Source organism: Caloenas nicobarica, chromosome 1 (assembly GCF_036013445.1).
Source record: "Caloenas nicobarica isolate bCalNic1 chromosome 1, bCalNic1.hap1, whole genome shotgun sequence".
NCBI classification, from domain to species: domain Eukaryota; kingdom Metazoa; phylum Chordata; class Aves; order Columbiformes; family Columbidae; genus Caloenas; species Caloenas nicobarica.
The window spans coordinates 29,825,735-29,852,737 of NC_088245.1; the positions used below are offsets into that span (position 1 = coordinate 29,825,735).

General features: G+C 37.5%; 1 protein-coding gene across 2 annotated transcripts in view; it reads left to right on the forward strand.

The window, feature by feature from the left end:
• Positions 1–27,003, forward strand: part of DOCK4 (dedicator of cytokinesis 4) — a 237,028-nt gene that overhangs the window by 122,177 nt on the left and 87,848 nt on the right. For both annotated transcript variants that reach the window (XM_065633327.1, XM_065633337.1), the window contains exons 13-15: positions 7,034–7,159; positions 24,101–24,225; positions 25,736–25,898. In XM_065633327.1, the coding sequence (XP_065489399.1) occupies positions 7,034–7,159; positions 24,101–24,225; positions 25,736–25,898 (414 nt within the window). The remainder of the gene's footprint in view (positions 1–7,033; positions 7,160–24,100; positions 24,226–25,735; positions 25,899–27,003) is intronic.

Consider the following 27,003-nt stretch of genomic DNA (forward strand, 5'->3'; position numbering starts at 1 on the left):
ACAACTTTGACATATAAAAAAATCCTTAAAGGTGGCAGACTTACAGACCAGTCAGATGAATTTTTCTACGTTTTTACAGCAGTTCAAGCTTGTATTGTTGTCTGTGAAAGTTCTGGCTTTACCATAAGGGTTTCAAAAATCAAGTTCGAGGTAGACTTTTGATCTAGTTATCTGTAAGTGTCCTACATAGAGCGTGATTTGTAGACTGTGCTGGAGATAAAGGCTCTAATAAAGTTAAATTCATACTGTGCTCTTGGGCGTTGCTAAAGAACTTGTTTTTCGAGAAGAATGAAAAATGTGCTATTGTCATACTGTCAGGGATATCTTGTATCCAGTAGACACTAATGACTTGTTCTTCATCTCAGTACTTCAATTATGCATGTGATTGAAATGGCACCCAATTTAAACACTGAAATTCTGAACTAAGGCTACATAATGAGAATAGCTGGCTTATATTTCCATCTGAGAGTTGGGTTATGTTTAAGCGGTGCGGTTTTTGTAAGCCTTTCACAAAAATTCATTCCACTTGTTACTATGCAATGCTATTGTTGACTTCATTTACTTTATCTACCGAGAGAATAAAAAGGTCTTAAGACTCCTTCAAATGATAAATAATAGAATATATATGCATCACCTTAGCTCCTTTAAGGGTTATGTTTACAAATTCATTATGAATGTTACCTGGGCTTTTCTGGTGGTGGGGATTTGGTTTTTTTAACACTTTCTTTAGGTCCCAGTTAAACGTTTACTGTTTCTTTATTTGAAATAAGACACGATTGGAGTGCCAGTAGCTAAATTTCTAACAGAATGATGTGAAAGCTATTTACATGGAAAAGCTGCACTTCATGAAGGAGAAAATAACAGGTGTTTCCCTGGAATCTTTTGTCTGTAATTTGCACTAGAAGCAAAATAAAATGCTTATAATTGTAAAATCGTGTATTTTGTGCACTGCCTAATATTCTACATAATAAAACAGTATGTAAAAATGTGATTTTAGAAGTTTTTGAGCAAGATGATTCGCCTTACAATGTGACAATGTAGTATGGAAATGGATATTGACGTGTGAGTATCGTTAATAGAAAAGGACATCAATAGGCATACTAAAGTAAGAACTGGAGGAATTATTGCTGATACCTCTGTTGTCTGTATAAGGAGTTTAGACTAGATAGTCACTTGGCCTTCTGGTCCTTTAACCTTCATCCTGTGGTGATTGTGTCAAGAAATACTTGAAGCTCTACCCCCTCCTCTGTGAAGAAATTCCAAGCCAATTTTCTTGTGATAATTTAGTGTCATTTGCATTTAAGTGTTTATGTTCCATGTGAAGAAAAAAAACCCCAAACAACAAACAACCAGCTTTCCACACTTGAGGGCAGTTCTGACAAAAGCCTGAAGTACAAGAGCTCATTTAATACATGAGCTCCAAGAAAATTGTCAAAATTTTGCAGAGGCTGTTTTTCTTGCATTTTTACTGAGCTGAAAAACCAGAACTTAAAGCTGAGGAGAAGAGAAAGAGTTTGGAGTTTACTTTGATAATTCAAAGTAATCACAATCAAGTCTTTAACAAGGCCAGTGAGGACTGAATCTGCCTTTCCTTTTTTTTCCTCTCTGTTCCCAGACTGTAGTTTGTGGGACTTAAAACATAGATTTTGCTGTGGCCAAACTGCACAAGATTTACACAATTATTTTTCCTAGATCACATTAAATCAATAAATCATTTGTTTGCCAATAACAACGTGGAAACCTACTGGTTTTATCTTTGCAGTGGTAATTTGACCACTTAAAATACTACGAGAAATGGGAACACCTATGTGCTTTCAGATCACTTTAACACCCTTAGGCAGCTTTATTTGACAGATGCCTTATTTTATCACCTTTCTTAAAATACAAACAGTGTTGAGTAGCATTCTGTCCGAGTTGGTTTTTTTGTTGTGGTTTTTTTTTTTTTTTTCCTGTCAGCTTCCTGAGCAGCTGCTAGGCATTTTCTTCTCAATATGATCTAGGATTCTCTGCCGCCAAGAGATAGAAGCTGAATGTAAATGCTTTCCCCTCCCCCCAGAAGCTCAAATGCAAATAAGCAGTCTGTAAGTGTAATGAACAGTTGCCTTTTGTCATAACTAAATGCAGAAATCAATAATGCAGTATAAAAGCTGTTTAAAGGTAAAACGACCGATCTAACAAAAATCTGAAATGCTGATTCAGCAACTTGTCATGTTTCGGTATTCTCTTTCATCTGAATGTTAAAAAAATAATCTGCGGTGAGCTATAGTACAATTTAATTGTGAGAAATTTCATGTGCTTGCAAAATAAATAAAAGAAGTTCTGTTTGCAGTACCACAGAGTTTTGTAGTAATACTTTCAAAACTGGAGTAAATAAAGAATAATGGCTAACACAAGAGGTTTTAATTAACACTAGGGAGGCAATTGTAATTTTTTCTGAGGGGACAAAGCCACACTATGTACCTAATTAAAGAAAATGTGGCAATCCTTCAGAGACTGCATAATCATTTTCGTTGTTATGTTTTAGCTCCTAATGTTCTAGAAGTGCAAAATTTATAGTTATGAAGCTTTGGATAGATTCTGGGTCTTGGAGATGATGTAGTGATCATATCGGCCACAGTCAGATGCAGTGTATGGTGGCATGTTGCAGTTCTCTTTTTGCTTTGTTTGTGCACAGCTGTTCCAGCAGGAATGCTTTGGATTTTTTCCAAAGCTGATGATTTTATTGTCTAGTGCATGAAATGAGATGAGAAAGAACTGATGTTGACATACATTATCAGAGTGGAATAAATTGAAATTAAAGGATATTACCTTTGTTATATGACAGAAAAAGGTATTCATGTTTCCACAGGAGTCATGTGAATGAATTATCTTTCTATCTATTTATACAAAAAGAACATATCTGCGTTCTTTTGTTTGCGTTCCTTTTCCTTGAGTGTCTTCTCCATCACTCCCAGACTGGCTGCTGACCAAAGTCTTTGGAAGCCTGTACCACCTTGACCCTGTCTCTTCACTGTCTGGTGGTTAAACCTTCCTTTCTATAATTGGAGCAGTAACATTTCGTCTCCACCCCTTCCTTTCTTCTCCATAGAGATAGCTTTAATCACTTGTAAATTGAGTTCAGTGGCTTTCTGACCATTATGGTATGCAACATTCTGGTTATGTTTTGGTGATGTCTCTCAACTAGTTGCTACTTCTTCATTCCACTTTGTTTTGCGGTGTGTCTGAGGAGGTCCCTGTTCAACTGAATCTGCAACCTTCTGAAAATCTGAATTGCTCTGTGATGTTAACTCTAATCAATAGCCATGTAACTTGATTTATAAGGATACAAACTTTAGTCCTTTGTAAAACGTGAATTATTCCATCTTTTTCAAGTAACCCATGACTTTCATTTGAAATGTGTGGTTCCTCAGTCATGATGGATGCCTAGTTTCTTTGGCAAGTGTATTGTATTTTTATAGACCCATAAATATGGGATTGTTGTGGCTCATAACTGGCCACAGGCTTTGTGTTTAGCTGACAACACAGTCCTCTACCTTTTTGGCTTTGGCTGGGTGGACTTGTCTTAGCCTGCCTGGAGATTTGTTCTGACTTATAAAATCATATGTCTAATGACAAAATAATAAATTATATCTACTTCATTTTAGCTCCTGCTTAGCTTCATACAATTGTGTGGTGTAACACACTTTGGTATATATATTTTGTATTTAATAGGTAGTTACAACATGTAGTAACTCTGTGTAGCGTTAGGTATCTATAACCCTAGACTAAAATGGAACATAGAAGAGTAAAGACATGACCGTAACTGAGACCTTCAAAGTACTGGAATGGGATGATACTGGAGTCACCAGACCTATGAACAGCTCACCAGTGGCCACTTACTGGTCATTACATAGCGTGACCTTGAGAACAGAATAAAACCAGTTTAGGGGAAACAAAGAACAGATATGTGGCAAATATAAAACACATTATATATGATGGATTAAGATGTAATGCAGACTTGCAGACCAGTGAAGAAATAACAAGATGTTCAGCACATTGACAAACATAAAGATTACTCCAAGGGGAGGTTAGAGAGAGAGGAGGAAGAAACTGGCAACATCCTGCTCCTCATGGCAAAGGACTTGGGATGCTGAGAACTTGCTCACCCCACACCACCTTCGCAGGTTGAAACCATTGACCTTAAGACCCCAGAAGATCAGTGAAAGAGTGAGCAAGTGATAGGTACTAGAAAGATTGTGTGTATATATGTCATTTTAACAGTATTTTGTTTGGAGCATGTTAGTATCATTGTAAATGGACTAAGTCTTTGATTAGACTGTTAAAACTTTCATTAGGACTAAAAATAAGTTCCTGGCTTTTCATATACACTGTGTTCCTTTTGCCCATCACAAGGTCCTGAATGTAACACATCAGTGGGAATTCAAGCAGCCTATTTTGTAACTTGGGTATCACACCTCAGTGACAGTAATTGCAAAATTAGTGGAGCTTTGAGAGAGCAATCAAACTTAATTTGGGATCACCTTCTTTTCGTTGATTATATAAAGTCCTTGTGCTCCTAACTTCAGCATTTTTACCAGATTTATCAGATCTTCTGCTTCCCTTCTTGGCAATTCCCTTTTCATTTGGCAGCTGGATCTTCAGTGGCAAGACTGTTAACCTGAGCCCTTGGTTTTTGGAGGTTCTTCAGATGGCCTTCCCTGGGCATCTTTGCACTGTTTCCATTCTGGTTTAGTTTTGCTCTTTCATCTTGCACTAGACTGTTTAGACCTTTTAACACTTTAAAGTAACTTTGCTGTCTTTAATCCAACGTTCTTCATTATTCTGAGGAGATGGGTGACGCATATTCCAAAGATGTGTTTAAACTATAAGTAAAATGACTAAACCGTGTTTCAAGTGTGTTGACTGAGAGAGTTTCTTGATGCTTTTGGATACAAAAGGATAACTCTTCTTTTTCTAACAAAGAATGCTGTGAAAAGCAGAGCTCTAATACCTTTCTTGCCTTGCATGACAAAGTGCTTCAAATCCTTGGCAGGCAACTCATTTCTCACACTAAAACTATTTTGCCATTAATGAGATTTTTTTGCATTTATCTCATTTTTGAGCTAAATAAAATTATTCAAGGAAATCTGTGAAATTTGTACTCAAACGAAACTGTAGTACTGATTGGATCTGAGGTCTTCAAGTTATTGTTTAGAAAACACAATAACTTTACTCAACACCAGGCAGTTTACAATATCTGATTAACATTGTTGTGGTTGATGTGATCTGTTTTTTTAGGTTTCCAAGGAAACAGTGCAATAGGGGCATATGAGGGTATGAATATACATATGTATGTATAACAATTTCTTAAAATATAAAAGAAAAAAGATTGGAGGTGGGCTAAATATATTTTTAGGTGAACTATACCCAGCCTAATTTTTCCCATTCAGGGCTGAAAAACTTTTCACCTGTTCTAACAGTCTGAATTTTGCCTGTATGATTTCTTACCTTTTTTCTCATCTACACCAATAACAATTATCACTACTTGCTAAAGGTTGTTAACTGGACAATGACAGAACAAATTCCCATTACCAAAATGATTGATGTCCATGGCATTAAATATAATCCTTAAAATTAGAATAGACTTCACTGAATGCTTTTCCTTGCAAGATTTATTTATGTACTCAGTTGGAGATGTGTAGGTGAGCTGTTTTTCATAAGAGAATGGAAGTCTGGTCAGAGTATCACATTCTCTGGAGTTGCCAAAATCATAAAATGTAAGTGTAGGTAAGAGAAGAAAGATAGAAGTTGTCATGCTAATTAGATCTCTGATCTCTTTAGTGCAGTCGCCTGAACTGGCAGTATTTAGTACAGATTTTTCAAGCTCTGATTTAAGAACCATCAAACTTCAAGTAAATTTATTCACTTAAATAGTAACATGGTTGTAGGGGAAATTTCTTCCAAAGCCCAAAGGACTGATGACCTTGTTCAGTCTGTGTGTACATGTTGTTTACTTAAGCTTAATCTGAAGTTAATTGTGACTCTTCTGAGTTGTCTATTTATCTCCAACTGTTCAGTGAATATGAAGAGTTTGCTCTTATCTTCTCCTTGATCTGTATGTTGACACGTGGTAAGCTGTAGTAATGTTGAAGGTCAGGGAAGATTAATCTTTACAAGCTGTATCATCCTGACACTTGCCTCTGTGATTATATTTGAAATAACCAAAAGGCATGCCCGTTGTTTTTCTTAATGTCAGCTGTAATGAAGTATACTGTTTGCAATTTATTTGTATACTGCAGATATAGTACATGAAGTTATTCTTCCTTGGTTCTAGAGAAATAAATATTGGAAAATGATTATATCGCCACCCTTCCATTATGCATGTCTTCTAGCAAACATAGGAAAGAGCATGATTGATTAAATCTGATGAATATTGGAAAAAGGTTGGAATTTCAGTCATTATGGAAATTACTGTGCCTAAATTAAAAATATTGGTTATGCTATGTTGGTTTATTAGTGTGTGTTTCTTCAAATTTTGGATTAATAGATTGTATAACTTTCTGTCAGGGTAAGTGTTACATTGTAATGAGACACGCACGTTTCTACCATAGATAGGAACCACTGTTTTTGCACATTTTCTTGCAAACCAATGAAGGCAGAATTGTGTTAAAGTAAGTGAAAAATGGAACTGGTAGAAAATATTACTGATTGATGTTTCTCTAAATTGACATTTTGCTATTTTTTTTTTTCCCTGATTAAAGCCTGAGTCCATCTCTATTGAGGTAATTTTGGTCTGACATGTCATCGTAGTTAGTTACACATCAGTAATAATTTGCTAATGCTTTTTCATGGGTAGTTGTTTTCAAGTCTTTATTGATTTCTGGGTGTTGGTACCTTCCTAAATAGATGGCTTGATATTATTGAACTTCCTCTGAATTTTTTGAGTTCTCAGGAATGCATATATACTTTCAAGTATATACAATTTTTAAGAAGTAGTGAGGACTATAATCTATTTGAATGTCTTATTTTTTCTTGTTTTTCTCTTCATTCTCAGGGTTGGCAGTTTCTCTTCAGTTACTTCATGGAGACATAGAACAAATTAGGAGAGAATATACATCCATGTTTACCCATGGAGTATCCATAACGAGGAAATTAGGTTTTTCCAATATCATTATGCCTGGTAAGTTTAAAATAAAAAACTCCCAATAAGCAGCAGAAGAAAGAACTAATGAGAAATTACTTACTTTTTAGCTGCTTTCCAAATAAATACTGTATTCTAAAACTTCTTAAACTTTTCTGGAGACTTTTATGTTAGGGTTTTGGTTTTTTTTTTTTTTCAGATAGAAGGAAACTGTGTCCCAGTGGCCTCATTGCATTACACATTGTATGGTTACTCTATCAGTGTCAAAAGGGCATAAAGCCATAGCAGCCTTTTTTGAGAGATGGAAGTCCATTTTATAGAAGTGAAGATGACTGAATGCAAGACTGCCGAGCTCTATGCAGAGAAGGGGATAGCCAGCAGAAAATTATGGGTTTAGGAGCTGGTAGCTTTCTAAATAAGGATTCACAGAATTTCACTGACTCTGTACAGCTTCTGGTTTCACAAGGTTTGTGTCTCAAATACTGGAAATGGGTAATAACAGGGATGTAGAGACTTTATTTTTCTTATACTGTATAACAAAATATGCAGATACAGATCCTGGCGAAGGTAGAAAGTTTGTGTCAGTGTGCACGGGAAGAAACAAATACAGAAAGGTCATCTCAGCAATAGCTATAGCTCTGTTCCTGAAATGAAATTTTTAAAAAGTCTAATGGGATGCTGGAAATTATAAGGCAAATGTCTCTTTAAGGGATACTTGCAGGCAGACTAGTTTGGCATGATAATGGTGTTGTGTTGTTGCTGAGAAATGTTGCAGGGCTGAGCTCATATCTTGGTTTTAGCTGAGTCCACGCACAGTGCCTTGACTCTCTCAGATGCAAATCATCCTCATGACTTGCAGATTTTTAACAGAGACTACCTTCTTATAAAGATCTGTCTTTGCATTCCTGTGTACCTAAATCAGATGTAAACCAAGGTTCTGAGACAAGAATAAATAAGCTTCAATACTTCACTGATCAAGGAGGTCTTAAATAGGCATTTAAAACTCAGTAATGGGACTCAGCTTTAGCTATGGGCATGTATTTCTCTTGAACTTCTGCCTGAAACTTGACAACTAAGACTTCACTCTTGTATTCTTACTGCCAATTAAACATCTGTCCTTCTGCATCCTTGATCAGTACTATTTATCACTTAAAAGATGCAAAGAACACAAATTAATAAAACAGTTTTAGGATTATTATGAAAATACTCTGTTGTCACTGGAAGATTTAGAAAAATAAAACGCATGAGTCGGGTGCCATTTAATTTAAAGGTAGATTATGTATGTATGTTCAGTGGAAGCATTCACTGGAAATCTTGTGGCATATTAGCTAGGGTTTATTTATTGTGTTACTGTTGGATTTGTAACGAATCAAACGAGTATCGTATTATAGATAATATGGCAGATAACAGTGGAAGCAGTTTTACTGAGCACATTAACTCATGTTAAGAAACCTTTTTCCATTTATCTGTGACTTAGTGACCTTCTGCTCTGTGTTATCGAATTTTCTAAGTTCTATAAATAGCTCTCGTATCCCCTCGCTTTACAGTTGTGAAATAATGTGACGCGATAAACTGTAAAAAACATGTTATAGCAGAGTACTGTGTAATCAGCTGCTGGAGGAGCTTTTCAACTGAGTTTCAAAGAATTGCACAGGCTCAGTTCGTCCCTTTTTATTTTTAAAAAATAATATATGGGTTCTGGTGTGCTGCTTTCTCAGTCCAAGTGTATACATACCTCAGAAAACGTCCAACTTTTATTCCATGTTTACTGTCATAGCAGAGATTTCTCCTCTAGAGAAATAACCATCTCACTTTTGCAATGATGAATTCCAAAGGCTAAGCAGAGCAGTATACCCCAGGCACTGAAATGCCTGCAGGAACCTCGCCTTTGAAATACTTTTTTCTTTTCAAGCTCCCCTTTCCTTTTATTTCTCTTCTAGAGTCTTTTTTCAGAGATAAATTAGAGAACTTAATCTTTTGCCACTGGAAATGGTCATTAATTAGACCTTATTTTATATTTTTGTTGAATGTAAGTATGTTGCTGTGGCTAATTAGCACTTAGGTTAGGGTTCTGAACCAGACTCTCTTGAATTATTCAATAAGAAATACTTCATGCTGCTAAACTACAGTGTCTCTTCTATAAATGCCATATTTTAAGTCCCTCTCCTATTCTGGTGTATTTAAACTGGCTCTGACCTCCATTTTTCATTATACCAATCCTTTTCTCTTCTGAGGTTTTGGTGTTAAAAGTAACTAGGATCAGCATACATGCCAAACCAAAATGTTGTTGACAATAATCGTGCATGTTTTTATAGAGCAATACTTTTTATGTCACTGGGGCCTGACAGGGTGAAGCCACAGAATGCTCTTTCCAGGACCTGTGGAATTTTTTAATGAAGAACTCCAAGTGTTTTAGGAAATGAAGTATATGGCTAGAAAAAAAAAGCACATATTATTCAAAGAGGCTGTGAAATAAGTAACTCACTTTATTCTAGCTGACAGTAGAAGGAAAGGCAATGAAAGTGTCACCTTGTGAGTCTAATCAACATGCATTTTCTAGATTTAACTGGGATTTAAGGGCAGACTCTATGCAACTACTAGTAAACTCCCTTCCAACGTCCCAGTGTGGCTGTCTGCAGATGTACAAGCCACTGTACTCTCAGAAAGCTTTGTGTAACATCGAAGGGCAACTGTGCTTACACCCTGCATTCATCTGTTCACCATTTCCTGAAAGGACAGACAACCACATCATTACATAGTGTATAAAAATTAGCATGTAATATTTACAAATATACTACTTAAGCAGTACTTTAAGTTAGATTAATGTACATAATAGGTGATGGAATGTGAAAAGCCTTCTGTATTTTTCTATACATACTTTTACCAGTTTTTTGCTGGTAGTGCACTCTTATGGAGTCCTTTTCCAAATTTAACTTACAGCATCTGTATCAGTGCATGGCTTTAGTGCTGCATATGCTCATGTGTTCTAGCACATATGTATCTACCTATTTCTCTGCATTTTTGTGGAAGATATCTAATTCCATAAAGAAACCTTATCATTAGTGTGTTTTGTCTGGGGTTTTAAGAATTGGAATAAACTCTAGCACAGCTGTTTGTCTAAATGAGGACTTACTGGGGGAGCCATAGCTCCCCACTAGGGCTGCCAGTTTTAAACAGACTCTTACCTATCATATGGTAAGCATACATATAGTTGCACATCTTCCTTTCTTGTTCTTATCAGACCAGAACTGCATCTGGTTCACTTTATTTAAGCTATACTGTTCTTAATAGTGCTAAGTCTTTTACTGGTAGTAGTTGTCTTGGCTACTTGGTACCGTCAAAGCCAAAATCAATTCAGCATGAGACATTAGCACATAAAGTAATCTCATGCCTTTCTGTAGAATCTTTTTTTTACTAAGCAATTCAGTTAGGTCCAACCCTTACTTCCTGGAACTTTAACTACAAACTTACTCTATGCAGCATTGTCTGGAATATAAAAGATAATTCTTATTTAAAACATCTATAGATACGATTTTGAAAGTCTCTGTATCTGATAGAGGACAGCAGCTCACCTCCAAACGTCATGGTCCATAAAGCGTACTGCAGCATGTGAATAACTGACCTGTCGGCTGACACCTCAACAGATTTTCATAGCTGGATATCAATTAGGTATAGACAACCTTTTTCAGCTTATGATCTGAACTGGTGGCATTTATGACCACCACTTGGTGTGAGTTAAGATCAGAGTTTATGTTTCTCCCTGTACATCCAGATTATGAAACTCTTATGATATTAGAAGACATTAAAGGATTGGTGAGTCAGTACAATGACATTACATTGACCGTTGTTTCCCTTGTATGTGAGCTTAGAGGGTCTATAATGCTATAGCTGAGCTAGTCAGCCCTGACTGGAAAGTTCTTGGCTTGTAATCCTTCGCTTTGAATTTTTTGGTCATCTTCTAATCCTGTGCTATAATTTCACTAATAACATAGCTAAATACTCCACATGAAGCTGCAGGATTAATTTCTGTAATGGAATTTTCATACTTTCTGACTTATTTGTCAAACAATAAAAGTCACGTTTTGTTTCTCAATATTCTGTCCTTTTTTAATAATTTCTGCTCATTCAGCAGATAGAATGAACTGTCCAGGATGTTGCAGTGCTTTTAAGTTTCATACGTTAAGCTTCCATATGCTTAATTTATGAAAAATAACTTATTTTTTTACCATCACACCTGCATTGCTTTGCATTTGTTGACTTTTAACTTCATTAGATGTCCTTTAGCTGTCCAGTTAATCTCAGAATCCTGTCAGAAAGCTACTGAATATGCTCATTACTCCTTCATCTGCATTGTTACAAGGCCTTTTATTCCTTTAGTGTGCAAGCACATGCTCTCCAGTCTTTCTTACTGTCTATTTTCAGGAGCTTTTAACTAGAACTAGCATCTTTGTATTTTTATAGAAATGATCTCACCAAATGCTATCCTTGTGATAACATGCATTTTTCAATGATGTGATTTTGACTAGAAGCATATTCCCACTTCCAAAGCATAGAATAAGAGTCTGGAGAGCAAAAATGTAAAGAAAACTATGGAATCTGTTCTTGTCATCATGCTAAGTGTCTGTATATGTCAGTGAGCTTAGACTTAGTAAAGAGCCGTTGATTCTAGGAAAAGAAATACATGTCTGACACACTTAAGCATTTTTCTCCCACGAGTAGTGGTATGAATTTTTTCCAATCTTCTGTATCCTGTATCGAATACAAACAGCCTAAATTTAACACCTGCCTTTGTTTGCTGTTCTGATTTCCAAGAATCCAGAAATAGGTTTTTTATAATTACTGAAAGTAGTATTACTTGGATATATCAGTTACACAAAATATGTTCAAGCAATATTGTAGAGTAAAGACACCCTGAATTTTGACCTTTCATTAAACTGTAGTAATCTATAGGGAATATCCTCTGCTTTCCAAATCCTATTTTAATACTTTTTTAAAGCTTTGATCCTATGTACCAAAGGAATTATCATTTCTACAAGTCACTGGAGGAAACAAAGATACTAACATATGACTACATACTTGGTTAGACAAGTACAAGGAACTTCTGTATTGTTTTCCTTCTCCTTCCCATCTCCTCTGTCTTATTTTCTCAGTTCATTAGGAAATGAAGGAAAAATAAAAGAGAACTATGGAAAGGGAAGAAAAGCCAGAATTTAATTAGACTTCCCTCGATTTAAAGCATCTGGAAGTGGAGAACAGGGAAGAGAGTCTTCTGCAGTTTATAGTACTGAGCTTTCTTTTGAGCGTAGAATAAGTAGCAGTGATGCATGGGAAGTGTATACAAGGATAGTTATGGCTGGGAAGTCTTTCTTCAATAAACCAGGTAAGGAGCGCTAGCAAAGTAGCAAGTGTATGCTTTAGCTCTGTAAAAATAAATAGTCTCTCAAAATTCTGTTGGAAATATTCTCTTTATATTGTAGCTATACAAAATCAACAGGCCAATGTTCTCTTTTTAAAAAGCTCATACATCTTTTATTCTTCACTTGTCCAAAGTAGCTTACTTTATATCTCATTGTTAAAAGGAAGAGAAAAAAGAAGTCACAGAGCAATGGAGTCTTGCATGGTAGATCTACAGTCCGTTTGAAATCTGAAAGCATTACAGTTCGAGAATCCCTTGTAAAGGGCATTTCATTTGCTTATTCAGCTGGTTTCTGATGACAGTTTCTTAGGGCTTGTTGAGAGTTTCTGTAATAAAACTGAAAATGCAGATAATGTTCTGTGGAAAAAGAACAGTAGTGTAACTGAGAAATGTTTATTCATCTTTGTCTTTGATTTAATAGCCAGGACTTAATTAATCCAATAGTAGTGTTACCAAAGTCACCAATGCTCCTAAAATTCTAGTGCATGGAGACTTGTTTTAGTGTTTGCCTTGCATAAACAAGAATATCAGTGATAATATGAAAACTAGCTGGCAGTATAGAAATAATAGAAATGGTCATATTTCTTTCTGCCCATGCCCTGTCATGTACTTAAATGCAGACACGCACACCACCCCAAATAAGTTTTTATCAAGTAACATCCAGAGCGTCTCAATCTCAGACCTTTACTTTGCATATATATATTTAAGCACCAAGTACAACATTTTCTCATTCTCGAGTCATGTGTGAATATTACTCATAAATAACAATTCTTGTGAGTCTATGCAAAAGCTTTTTGGAAATAGCAATACTTTGCCACAATAATGGAGAAGTCAAAGTATTGCTGTATGGGGAGAAAGTACTGAACAGGCAGCTGACTGGTGCTGTCATGGTCTTTAAATGTGACACACATTTACTGGCAGCTTCAAGCATGTCAATGAGATTTGTTTTGTTTCTTAAAAGTGTTGAACACATTTGCTGATAAGCAGCCAGCCATTCTTTTGGTATCTTCTACAATGCAAAACAAAAAAGTTGTTGTTTCAATAATGGGATTTCACTTCTTACAGTGGTGAAATTCTTTGTGGAATGCAATGTGCCTGTGTCTTGCTGAGCTGATCTCCTATAGGATACCCATCTCTCAGATAACATACTTCTGTACTATGATTTTCACGAATGATGTTAGATTGCTTGGATTTTTTTTTAAATTAAATACACTGTGGACCACGTGTGAGAAATTGGTAAGGGAAGGCATGAGACTGGCATGGCTGCATAAAGACTTGCTGGTCAAACTAAAGGGCAAGAAGGAAACGCACAGGCAGTGGAAGCAGGGACAGGTATCCTGGGAAGAGTATAGGGACACTGCCTGGTTGTGTATGGATGGGTTCAGGGAGGCCAAGGTGCAGCTGGAGCTGAACTTGGCAAGGGATGCAAAGAATAGTAAGAAAATCTTCGACAGGTGTGTCAGCCAGAAAAGGAAGGTCAAAGAAAGCGTATCCCCCCTGATGAACATGACTGGCAAACTGGTAATGATGGACAAGGAGAAGGCTGAGGTACTCAACAACATTTTTGCCCGAGTCTTCACTGGTAAGCTCTCTTCCCACATCTCTTGAATGGACCTCAAGGGAAGGACTGGGGGAGCAGAGTCCCTCCCACTGAAAGAAACAATCAGGTTTGAGATCACCTGAGGAACTTGAACGTAGAGAAGTCTAAAATGTAAAAAAGTCCCTCTCCAGTTTTCTTGTAGGGCCCTTATAGGTACTGGAAGGATTCTATGAGGTTTCCCCAGAGCCTTCTCTTCTCCAGGCTGAACAACACCAAGTTTCTCAGCCTTTCTTCATAGGAGAGGTGCTCCAGCCCTCTTAGCAGCTTTGTGGCTCTCCTCTGGCCTCTATCTGAAACATCCATGTCTTCCTTATGTTGGAGGCACCAGAGCTGGATGCAGTACTGCAGATTGGGGTCTCATCAGAGTGCAGTAGAGGGGGAGAATCACCTCCCTCAGCCTACCAGTCAAGCTTCTTTTGATGCAGCCCAGGATATGGTTGAATTTCTGGGTTGCAAGCACACATTGCCAGCTCATGTTGAGCTTCTCATCAACCAACACTCTCAGGTTCTTCTTCTCAGGGCTGTTCTCAGTCCATTCTCTGCCCAGCCTGAATTTGTGCTTGGATTGCCCTGACCCCTGTGCAGGACCTTTCACTTGTTCTAGTTGAACTTTTGTGAGGTTCACATGGGCCCACCTCTCAAGCCTGTCAAGGTCCCTCTCGATGGCACCCCTTCCCTCCATTGTGTCAACCACACCACGCAGCTTGGTGTCATCTGCAGACTTTCTGAGGGTGCACTCAGTTCCACTGTCCATGTTGCTTGCAAAGATGCTAAACACTACCAGTCCCAATACCAGGCCCTGAGGAATACCACTCATCACTTGTCTCCCCTTGGACATCAGGCCTTTGACTGCAACTCTCTGAGTGCAACCATTCAGCCAATTCCTTATCCACCAACTGGTCCATCTGTCCAGTCTGTGTGTCTCCAATTTACAGACAAAGATGCCATGCTGGACAGTGTTAAATGCTTTGCTTGAGTGCAGGTCATCTATCTGGACTTCTGTAAGGCTTTTGACATGGTCTCCTACAACATACTTCTCTCTAAATTAGCGAGATATGGATTTGATGGATGGACTGTTCGGTGGATAAGGAGTTGGTTGAATGGTCACAGCCAGAGAGTAGTGGTCGACAGCTCAATGTCAGTGGTTGGATAGAGATCAGTGATGAGCGGTGTCCCTCAGAGTCTGTACTGGGACCAATAACATAGACAGTGGTATTAAGTGCACTCTCAGCAGATTTGCAGATGATGCCAAGCTGAGTGGTGCGATTGACAAGCCTGATGGATGAGATGCCATTCAGAGGGACCTGGAAAAGCTTGAGAAGTGGGCCCATGTGAACTTTATAAGGTTCAACAAAGGCCAAGTGCAAGGTTCTGCACCTGGGTATTGGCAACCCCTGGTATCAATACAGGCTGGGGGATGAAGGGATTAATAGCAGCCCTGTGGAAAGGGAGCTGGGGTTACTGGTGGATGAAAGATTGGACATAAGCTAGCAATGTGCATTTGCAGCCCAGAAGGCCAATCCTGTCTTGGGCTGCATCAAAAAAAGCATGGCCTGCAGGTCAAGGGAGGTGATTCTGCCTCTCTGCTCCGCCCTGGTGAGACCCCCACCTACAGTACTGCATCCAGCTCTGGAGCCCTCAGTACAGGAACAACATGGACCTGTTGGAGAGGGGCCAGAGGAAGCCACAAAAATAAACAGAGAGATGGAACACCTCTCCTGTGAGTACAGACTGAGGAAGTTGGGGTTGTTCAGCTGGCAGAAGGCTCTGGGGAGACCTTATTATGGCCATCCAGTCCTTAAAGGGGGCTTATAAGAAAGATGGAGACACAGTTTTCATTAGGGCCTGTAGTGGAAGGACAAGGGATAATGGTTTTGAACTAAAAGAGGGGAGATTTAGACTAGATTTAGAGATTTTTACGATGCGGGTGGTAAAACACTGGCACAAGTTGCCCAGAGAGGTGGTAGATGCCCCATCCCTGGAAACATTCAAGGCCAGACTGGATGGGGCTCTGAGCAACCTGATCTAGTTGAAGATGTCCCTGCTCATTGCATGGGGTTGGACTAGATGACCTTTAAAGGACCCCTCTAAACCACATTATTCAATGATTCTATGAAATCATCAAAGGTCAACTGCCAGAAAGGCATTAGCAAGAGTTCAGTGTTGCTGTAGTACTCCAGGACTTAATCTCTTCTCCCCTTCCTCCCTCTCAGTGTATATATTAATAATCACATGTATTTTGATAGTTCTAGTATTTACAACCTGCAGGTTGTGACTACTGCAGATATGATCAGCTTGTAGTATAACTTGTTGAAATTTAGGCTATATACTCATGGTCAGTGGTGCATCACCCAGACGTAGGGCCACCCACTTCTGAATTGAGCTCTTATGTGTTATTCCCTGTGTTTCTGTAAACTACTTTTTCTTACCGTAATTTTAGCTGTCCCTGTTCCAAGTTCACTGGACTAAGAAAGGACTCGAAGATTTGCTGCCCTTGTCTTTTATCTTCCAGTTTTGCTTGTTGTTGTCAGTGTATCATCATGGATAGTAACATCATAGACCATTCCAGCTGCTAAAAGGCAGATAGCATGGATTGACTCCAAGGGTAAGAAGCAAGGCAGACTAAGGGTACCTATCCCTCTCCTCAAGTGAAAATCACCTTCTATGTGTTTTTTTGAGATCCTACCATTGACTGTGGCTAAATAGTTGTTGTTCTATTCTAGAAAGTATTCAAGGAGCTTTTCTCTAAAACATTTTACATCCACAAGATATACATCCTGGATAACACCGTTTTGTCTGTGCCACATCCAGAGATTTTCGGTTCCTACAACTGAAATTGTTTTAAGAGCTGTTCAGGTCATGTTTAGGGTATAAAACAAAGCAACTCATTAGCTTGTATTTTACAGAAATGTAAATGAACAAGAACTTTCTCTGAAAAAAATAGTGTTTTCTGGTCCTTTTCAATTCATGGTTCTAAAGGACCTATAATTCTGAGCAAAGCTTTCAAAGAAGTGGTTCCTAACAAAAACTCCTACTGAGTTCTGTGTAATTATTTTTAAATTAGTGGCTGCTGTCAGGACAGTTTAGATTTGCACGCTGAAAGCTGTAACTATCAGAGATTCTATCTTGTTTGAATACAATCACGCTGTGTTTTGTTACAGTACTAAACAATCAAATTGGAATTTATTTCGCTAGAAAGCTTTTCAAGGATAGCAGGCAAACTAAACTCGCTTTGCTTTCTGACAAAGATAACTGCCTTTGATCTTTGACAGCTATCTTTAGCTTGAAAACCTTGTTCCATGTTAATATGCTACAAGAAATTCCACAATTCTAAATGTGGTTGGAATATGACATAAGTCTTGTTATAATATCTGTGTTGAAACTGTGATTACAGCTTCCTCAATGTACATTTAAAACCAGTTTTGTGTTGAAGGATCATTACTTTGACACTTAGGTTAGGTACCAATATTTCTAGAAAAATAAAAAAGCAAACTATATATTCATACAAATGTTCTCCTGACACTTGTCCTGATCTGACCTTCTCCTTATGAGAGGTTTACCTGTGTTGCTCCTGTTACCTGAGGTTCAGTGGGAGGGGGCGGTGTAGGTTCCATAGCAGGGGATGCACCCTGTGAGCAGCAGCAAACCTGTGCTTGTACACGGGTCCTGGTTGGTGATGATGCAGCCTCCTACAAAGGAAAGGGAGCCTGCAGAGCCATCGCATAATGAAACTGTGTGGTGGAGATTATAGGACCCCTGAGCATGCGTTGTGATCTCCAACCTGCAAATTACTTCTGGCTCTCTTCTCTTTACTGGTTATTTAACATTTGTCTTTTATAGTTGGCACGTTCAGGAGGGCTGATCTCCATTAGCCAAGCGTGTCCTCCAGCCGGCTGTCTGCAGTTGTTTTGTCATGTCACTTGGCCTTTCCTCCTGCTCCTTGTTATCGCCTCTTTCATATAATTGATGCTGATCAACTCTCTGTCCTCCACTCCCGTTCAGCCCTTGCACACTTCATTGCTAGTTGGGTTGAAGTCGTGAAACTTCTGTTTCTTCTTAGGTCAGAAACCTTGAGCTGTGATATGCCTGGTTAGCACCTACATCTGGGGCAAGAAGGATTGGGAGTTTTTCCTCTCAGCCTATAAATAGTGCTTTCAAGACATTTTTGCCAGGTCAAAGCTGACATGTATTGGCAGGACCATATGAAGGGGCAGGTACTGCCAATGCTGTGCTGTGCACATTTTGATTTAGCAACCGAGACATTTCAGTTCAACACCTTTCACACACAATTAAATTCACTTACCAGAGTAAATGTCCCTGCAGAATGTGCACTCAACACTTGTGCTGCACAGGAAAGTTAAAGCTGTATTCACACCACTGCAGCTTTACTTTTTTATTTGTTAAATTCTATCAGTTCCCATTTAGCTCTAGCCCTCAATTCATAGCAGAAGCTCTTGTAGGAGTGCTTCAGTCTAAAGACTTTTAATATTTAAAAATCTGGTTTTGATTAGCCCAATATGTGAAATAGTAGAGTGCTTAGTAGTGCGAACGTGTTAGGTTAATGAATCACTTCCGTAATTAGGACAGAATATATTGATACCCTTTTTCAATGCGTTCCATTATTGTCTGAAGTAAGAACAAACAGCATCCCTAGATACACCTTGATCCTTACAGTTCCTCCATCTGTTCCAAGAGACAGCTTATTACCTTCTACTCTCACGGGGACCAACATCAGCTTTTTTGTTGTTGTTTTCTGCTTTGTTGTTTATCATCTCACATCCAATGTGCAACAGCCTTCTGCCTTTCCTATGGCTGGTAGTAACATCCTAACCTCATTTTTTATTGGGATAGTGGCTAGAAAGTAGCTGTGCCAAGATAAGCAGCTTTCTAAGCAGTGAAATGATTCAGACAATACAGAAGTGCAGCACATGGCTGCTTTAATTTGCTTTTGTCCAGCTTCTGTTCACGCAGCCCATAACCCACGTGTCTAGAAGTGCCCTGCACACCTAAGGAGACCTAGGTGGTTTAGCTTCACAGAACATGTTTAATGATCGTAGTTTGTGCGGTTCATCATTCTATAGTCTTTTCTTACCCAGAAAAGTGTATGTCAGTCCTAGGCAAGGCTGACCTATAATGGGGTTTGACCCTGTAATGGTTAACAGTGTTGCTGACTGGATACTGACATCCACAGGCTCACTGTGCAGTCCAGAAGCCGTGGTGGATTCAGAAAGCTTAAAGAAACTGTCACAACAGGAGTCGGGAGATGGAGATGCTCCATAAGAACGGGCAAAAATGAGCTGCCCTTTCTTTGGAAAGAAATGCTTTCAAATCATCTAGATCTTTCATACCACACAGCTTCATTATAGGTAGAGGTAGGTTTGTCACCTTAAAGTCGAACATGGTTTTCAATAGTTTTCAGCTGGTAATTCCTGTACCAGACTTTGTGCTGAAAAGAACCATTGGATGTTTTCACTGAAACAGACTTAGACAAATGGACTTTGTATTTCTCAACATGGAAATGGGCCAGAGTAAGTATGTTGTTTTTCATCATATTAAAAGTCTCCTCATGTCTGATCAAGATTCAATTCTATAGGCACGTTTTCAACCAGTAATTAAAATCTGATGTATTGTACTATCTAACATCTTGTTTCAGTGTAAATTCCTCACATTTGGTCAAGTATAAGACTGTGTATAGATCTCAGTACGCGTACACCTAGGAGAGATTTGAGTCATGCAGATACGTTAGCTGAAGAGACCATTTGTACTTACCAAGTCGGCCTCAGAACTCAGATATTCAGTAGGGCTTTGCCTTTCAGTGCTACTTATGGCTGTAGTTGCCCCTTTAAGTAGAAACAAAACGATCTGTCAGATCTGTCTGACAATCTGTCAGAATTGTCTGTCTCATATACTGGTTAAGGCAAAGATCCCATAGAAAAATGACTGCATTGTAATCAAATATGTAATTACAGTTGCCATAAATTAAAAAGATCAGTTAAAGGAATATAGATAAATTCAACAATTGGCTGATGTTTGAATACTTTATAGAGGAAGTTGGAATTGTTCTTCCTGGAAGAGGAGCCATAAAAGAATGCCCTTAGTTTTACATAGATAATCTCATTTTTTGGAGACAGAATTTCTGTTAAGGAAGCAATGGCATTTCTACACTGAGGAATAAAATTGCTAAAGATCTCTCCAGAGAAATATATTGAAAGTGAAATTATTTTGAAAATTTAGATCCTAATCTATTTGTCTAAGTTGTTATTATAATTTTGTTTCATTTTTTCTTTCCAGAGTGAAGTTTACTTACCAAATCTATTTCTGATAAGGTTTTGTGTCTGATTTTTACAACTCCATTGACTTTTTGATTTCATGAGCTTTTACTGTAATATGTTCATACAAACATCGTGCTAAAGATTTGTCAGGAATACAGCTTTACGTTTGTAACATTCCAGTACACTTACCTGAACTCTGCTGGTAAAATATAGTTGGGTTTTTTTACATTTTGGCTGCAAACAATGATCTTTTTAAAATCAAAAGTGAAATATGTGTGTGTACAAATCCAGAGGCAAGGCCAAATTTAAACCAAACCCTACATTTTTGTAAATATTAACATGTCAGATGTGCAACATACTTGGAGAACTGGAAACTGCTGTTATATCTGCCTGATGCAGAGTATACCCTTGATATATAGGCCATAGTTTACATTCTTTTTGATTATTTTTCCAGTCTGTTTCAGGTATCACCCTTCTGCTTTTCTATCCATTTCCATATAAATCATCCTTATTCCTCATATAGTGTGAGAGGCTTAATGTCCTCTTGGATTTAATTTGCCTTGCATGATAATGGAGAAAAACTAGCATTTTCTTTCAATAGCATGGCCCACGTGTCATGATTTGCTTCGAGATATTGAAAACAAAGTAGAGCTTCCTGAATGGATGTAGGTCAGGACAAACTTCTTCTGAACTATCCTCTCATGACACTGATTACAAACTCTGCCAAGGTTCTGTAAGAGGAGAACAAGACAATATTTGTGAAAGTACATCCTACTCCCCCGTCTTTCTTTCCTTATGATTTGATTTCTTCTGGTAATTAAAAAGGTGAAACTCAATGGATTTGGATTTTTTTAAAAACCTTGAAATAGAGACACTGTTTTTGAAAGCCTGCTTAACTTCTGTGAAGCTCTGATTACTTCTTTAGGAAAAGCTTTCTTATTTTTGTATAGAATCATGGAGTGGTTTGGGTTGGAAGGGACCTTTAAAGATCGTCATCCCTGCCCCCAATGGTCAGGGACACCTTCTACTAGATCGGGTTGTCCAAAGCCCCATCCAACCTGACCTTTAACACTTCCAGTGACAGGACATCCACAGCTTCTCTTGGCAACCTGTTCCCGTGTCATTTGCATTTAAATCCCGTACATTTTACTCTGTTTAAAAAGGAAAAAAAAGTGGCTTTCACTGAGTTTTACCTGGGCTGGGTCATGAAATTTGTGGTAGAAATAGTGATTTGCTTATGTTTCTGTGAAGACCCTGTGGAAAATTGAAATAATTCCTTGTTGATAAATAAAAATAATGGCTGAATGTAGCACAAATGCATATAGAATTAAATTTAATCTTTAAAGAGAAATTGATGCAACTATGAGTTGTGGGCTAAAATTAGTTATCTAACAAAGCTTCTTTTTGGTCACCAACTGCCAGCACTAACTAGAACTGATTCTAGAAGAAGCATATGCTAAGTAAGGACTCAACATATATACTGGAGTATTAATAGCTTCAAAACTTCTATAATCAAATCTTATTCTGGTGTGGAAATAATCAGAATCTAGTAGTTTTAAGGGTTATTTTGTGACTTGAATAAACATATAAACAGCTTTACTGAGTCATATAAAGGCCCATCTATCCCCATGGTGTAAATACACCTAAGGAGAAGTAAGAACTGCACATGTGTATATGTGTGTATGTAATTACCCCTGACGCTCTCCCAGCCTCCAGCTATTTTCAGCTCAAGGGATTTCCTGAGCTGCTTGTGATCCTCTGTTTCATATTCTTTAGTGGCTCGTCGTTCCATGACTTCTCCATTCTTCCCTTGAACTCTTATGCATTTCTCACATTCACAACATCCAACATCTTTTGGGAAGGTTTTGGTTTGTCTTTGGTTTTGAGGTTACTTTTCTGGTTTTGTTTTTGTTGTTTTGGTGTTTGAGTGTTTTTGTTTTGTCTGTTTGCTTTGGGTTTGTTTGGTTTTGTTCGGTTTTTTGTTTGTTTGGTTTGGTTTTGGCTGTTTTGTTTTGTTTTATTTTGTTTTTTACAAATCTTGATGTCCATTACCTAAATAACCACCACCTTTTGCTTATTTTGAACCTGGTTCCTACTGGGAGTAGGAGATTGATTCAATGATTGCACACACTTATTAGTAATTCAGCTCTTTCATCCTTAACTTCACACAAAACTCTTAAGTGAATACCATCTGGTCGTGATATTTGTTTCTGTTCATTCTGTCTAGCTGTATTCTAGCCTGTGTCTACAGTTATTTTGGAAGATAATTGATAGTAAGGTAATACAATAGCAGATTTGCAGTTGTTTAGATTATGCTTTGGAGGAACCATTTCATTATTTTGTATCCAGTGGTGGAATAGTATTATAAAAATATTAGAAGACTGTAGCAAGATCTTTGCTTCTGGTTCTTAAAAATCACTGGAGAGTTGCATATGGTAAGATAAATGCTAGAAATGTGAAACGTGACAGTATCATTGAAAGTTCAAGCAGGTCACATTCTGCTTACACATTAAAATGGCATCAGAAATAGAAGATACATTAATTATTTATCAGTTACATATTTTGTAATTAATTTTACTTGCAGTACAAGTATACATCTCATATTTGATTTCGAAGTGGTACACCTCTAAATACACAAAGCTGTCATGCTTGGTTTCTTTTCAGCAGTGCTCAGTGAAAATCTGCTTTATTAAAAGAGGATATTCCAATTATGCTCAACTTGTATTTCACTATATGAAAGTATATATTCTTAATGTCTTTTTCTAGCAAATCTAGAAATTAGAGTTTTAGAAAATGCTGCTAGTTATGATGCTGTTCCCTCCTTCATTTTTCTAGTTTTCATAAGGAAAGCCTAATTGCTTCCAAGCAGGTCTAGTAATTAACGTTTGTCCAGAGATAGATTACACTTTTTAGAAATAGCTTTAGCATCTCCAAATACAATGAGGGCTTCCCTACCACGCCACTCCAGCCACCACCAGTACTGCTTTGCTCCACCAACTGCCAAACAATCTTTCTTCCTTTCATCAACTATAAACTCTGTGGTTTTTGTCAATTGAAACAAAAATAAAATTACCATTGATCTCATCCAGAAGATCTGGTTACGGTCTGAGAGAATGCTTAAGCATGTTAATGTATGAACGTGCAAAGAGTTTCAATTTAAACATGCTAGCAGTATTTCATATCTTGGACATGGTGCATGTATTGGATTTGTAGTTTGTGTTAATGAAGATTTTAATTTCTCTGAAGCCTTTCCGACAAGCAAAAAACAAGCTAACTTCGCTAACTTTTTTCTAGCAAACTTTGGAACACCCTGTCAAAGTAAAATATGTTGAGATCTTTTAGATCAGAAAGACAGATTTGAGTGGTAGCCATCTGGGAAGCCTGCCTTTCTAATGGAAAGAACACCAACCTCTTGTTTTTTGCTTCTTCGAAGTAATACACTTTCTTTTGAGATTAAGTGTAAAAAAGTTGTAATCGGTTCTTCAAGGAGTTTTCTTGGTGTTCAAAAGCAATTGTTACTGTTAAAAGTCTGAAAATACTGATAAATTGTGGGTGTAATACTATCCCTTGTTTGGAAGACAAGATGACTGTCTACTAAATTACTAAAAGCGAAATGGAAGTGAGTTGAACTGACTTTTGCACACTTTGTGTTTGGTTGGTGGTTTTTTGTTGTTTTGTTTGTTTTTAAATAGGTGAAATGAGGAATGATTTATATATCACTGTAGAAAGAGGAGAATTTGAGAAAGGAGGGAAGAGTGTGGCCAGAAATGTGGAAGTGACAATGCATGTCGTGGACAGCAGTGGTCAAATTTTAAAGGTATCTTTGTTGTATGTTTTTCCTTACTATAGTTAATTTTGACACATTTTTTCAGATGTAAATCATATTTTGTGGCATTGTTTGAAAAGTAGAAAATTGCTTTGGAAAGGTTGCATCTTGTGCTGTCTTTAGATATTCAAAGTTTTTCCATTTTGCTTAAAACCTTTATAAAATGAATGTTGATTTTATTTCTTTGATCAATTGCGTGATTCAGATAAACACCTACAATTGCCAACCAAATAACTAATGATTCCATTAAGATGTTTAAACAAGATCAAATTTTGGAGAAATTTTTGATTTCACAATAATTCTTTGTGGTAGATATGCATTTCCTCATGTTACACAGAACGTGTTTCCATAATTTTCAGGTTTTTGTCTGATCTTAATAAATCCAAAATCCTTGATGTGAAAATCACCACCATATATCAAAAAAAGAATAAATTATTGTTCCTTCTTTTCTTCAGATTTGATTGCATACTGCTGGTGATACCTTACAAACAGGCACTGTTTTATATTTTTATTATTAATAGATGACTCTTTCACAGTTGTTTGTTTGGTTTTTTTCCTGTACCAAAAGATTTCTGTTCACCTTCAACCTTTTCCACATATATTTAGCATCATTTTTATTTTCTTTTTTGTTGAAAGTACTTTTTTCACTTGCTCTACATGATGTTGAGGGCTGTGGATAGCAAAATGAAGAAAGGTTGATACAAACAGTCTGGTGCAAATTTTGTGTGTGCATGTGTATATGTGAAGTGGCACAAAAATGCATGACGTGCAATGTATGTATGGTTTTATATGTATATAAATACATATACCTGTGTGTGTATATATATGTATTTTCTATGTATACACATTAAAAAAAATAAGGGATACTGTGATGCAAAGGTGATCCCTTATAATTCCTGAGGAGAAAAGCTACAGCTTACCTGTCTCACGGAGAATTAATAGGTATTCCCAAGGCAGGATTTAAAAAAATCTCATGGCCTACTTTGCTATGGAGAGACCATCATGGATGTTGCAAAGGCAACCAACGCTTTGTTTCTTCCTAATCAGAGAATCCGGATATATTTATTTTTTCATGCTGGGACATATCACTGATAACAGCAGGATTACGGGCTTATTTCAGAGGGCTAAAGATCTTGAGCCTGGGCTGTTCTTGTCTCAGTTCAAGTTTGTTGCTTGGGCATAGCACTGGATGGACCATTCTGTGTCATGGGGCTCCATGTCACATTTGTTGCTTAAGCCTTCCTGATCACCGAGTTCCCCTTATAGAATACTTAGATGCTCAGCAGTGTGGATGATTCTTGCCATTTTTTCTAATCAGCAAATATTAACAAAGTGCTGCTATTTTTGTGGGGTTTTACGATATTGAGCATTATAACACATGTGGCATTTATGATACAAATGTAAGTATTAAATAGTCTGCCTTGCAAGAACAGTCCTTGATGACATTTCACCAGTGAACCAATCTGCCTTTAATCTCTAATCAATACTTTTTCTTCATTAGGATTTTATCTCATTTGGCTCTGGAGAGCCACCAGCCAGCGAGTACCATTCCTTTGTGCTTTATCATAACAATGGTCCCAGATGGGCTGAGCTGCTGAAACTTCCTATCCCGGTGGATAAATTCAGAGGAGCACACATCCGCTGTGAATTCCGGCACTGTTCCAGTAAGTGCTGTTCGCAACTTCTGCTTGTCCTCTCTGTTACAGCTGCAGTCAGCACACGAGTTTCCATAATACCTCAGGAAAAAGATTTTCTCTGTGATGCTTTTATGACACAGCTGCTCAGGCTTGCAGCTCTACTTGGTGGAGCTCAGTGCTTCGGTAAAGCCTTAATACCAGGAGAAATCAGTCTAGTTTTATTAAATAGAAATAGACAACATTGCAGTTGCTAATGTAAACAGAACTTCAGGTAATCTCAAAATGTAAATTTAGAATTTACCTAGTGAATTCCCCAAAGTTATACCTGTTTCTTAGTGCATGTTTAGCAATCCAGCCAATGGGAAACATATGTAGATACTTCAGGTCCATTAACATCACTTTTGTGTTGCCTTTTTTACTTATAAAGTAAAATTCCCAAATTCTCTAAACATTCTGAACAATTTTAGAGATGATTTTGAGGTAAAAACTGAGATCTGAGTCCACGTTCTGTGTACCAAAGTATGTGAGACAGGTTTGATAGCTATGGTGCTGACTGCTGTCAAGCTTGTAGAGAAAGGTGGGTAAAATTGCTGCTGTTGTTTGGTTCTTTTTGGTGATGTAGAGGTAGCAAGATTTGATTATTGAGATTGTCTTTGTGGAAATTGGCACACACAGTAAATGACAGTATATTTAGATTTTAGGTACACAAACTTCAACATGTAAGGAATAGGTAATATAGGAAGAAATTTGCATTGATTTATTTTTAAGATTTCATTTATAAACTATGAAGTAATAAAGGTAAAACATCAGTGGTATGTTTCAAATAGATGATACACTTTTGCATATGCATTCCCATGCAGTACGAGTTGGACATTTTTGTTATGATTGCCTACACCACACCAGCTGTGTTAAATCCAGACTCAAAAGTCATATATATACACATTTGATGAAAAATTGTTTGATTTTCAAGAGTGTTCAGCATCTGCACTCATTGGCTTCAGTAAAATCTGTGCCATCTCAGTGTTTTGTAGTCTGCTTTATATTTAGGTGATGGATAAGTTTTGGAATTTGAGCTTAGGCATCCAAGTTTGAAAATGTTATCTACTGCCTGACATTCATGTAAGGAACAGTG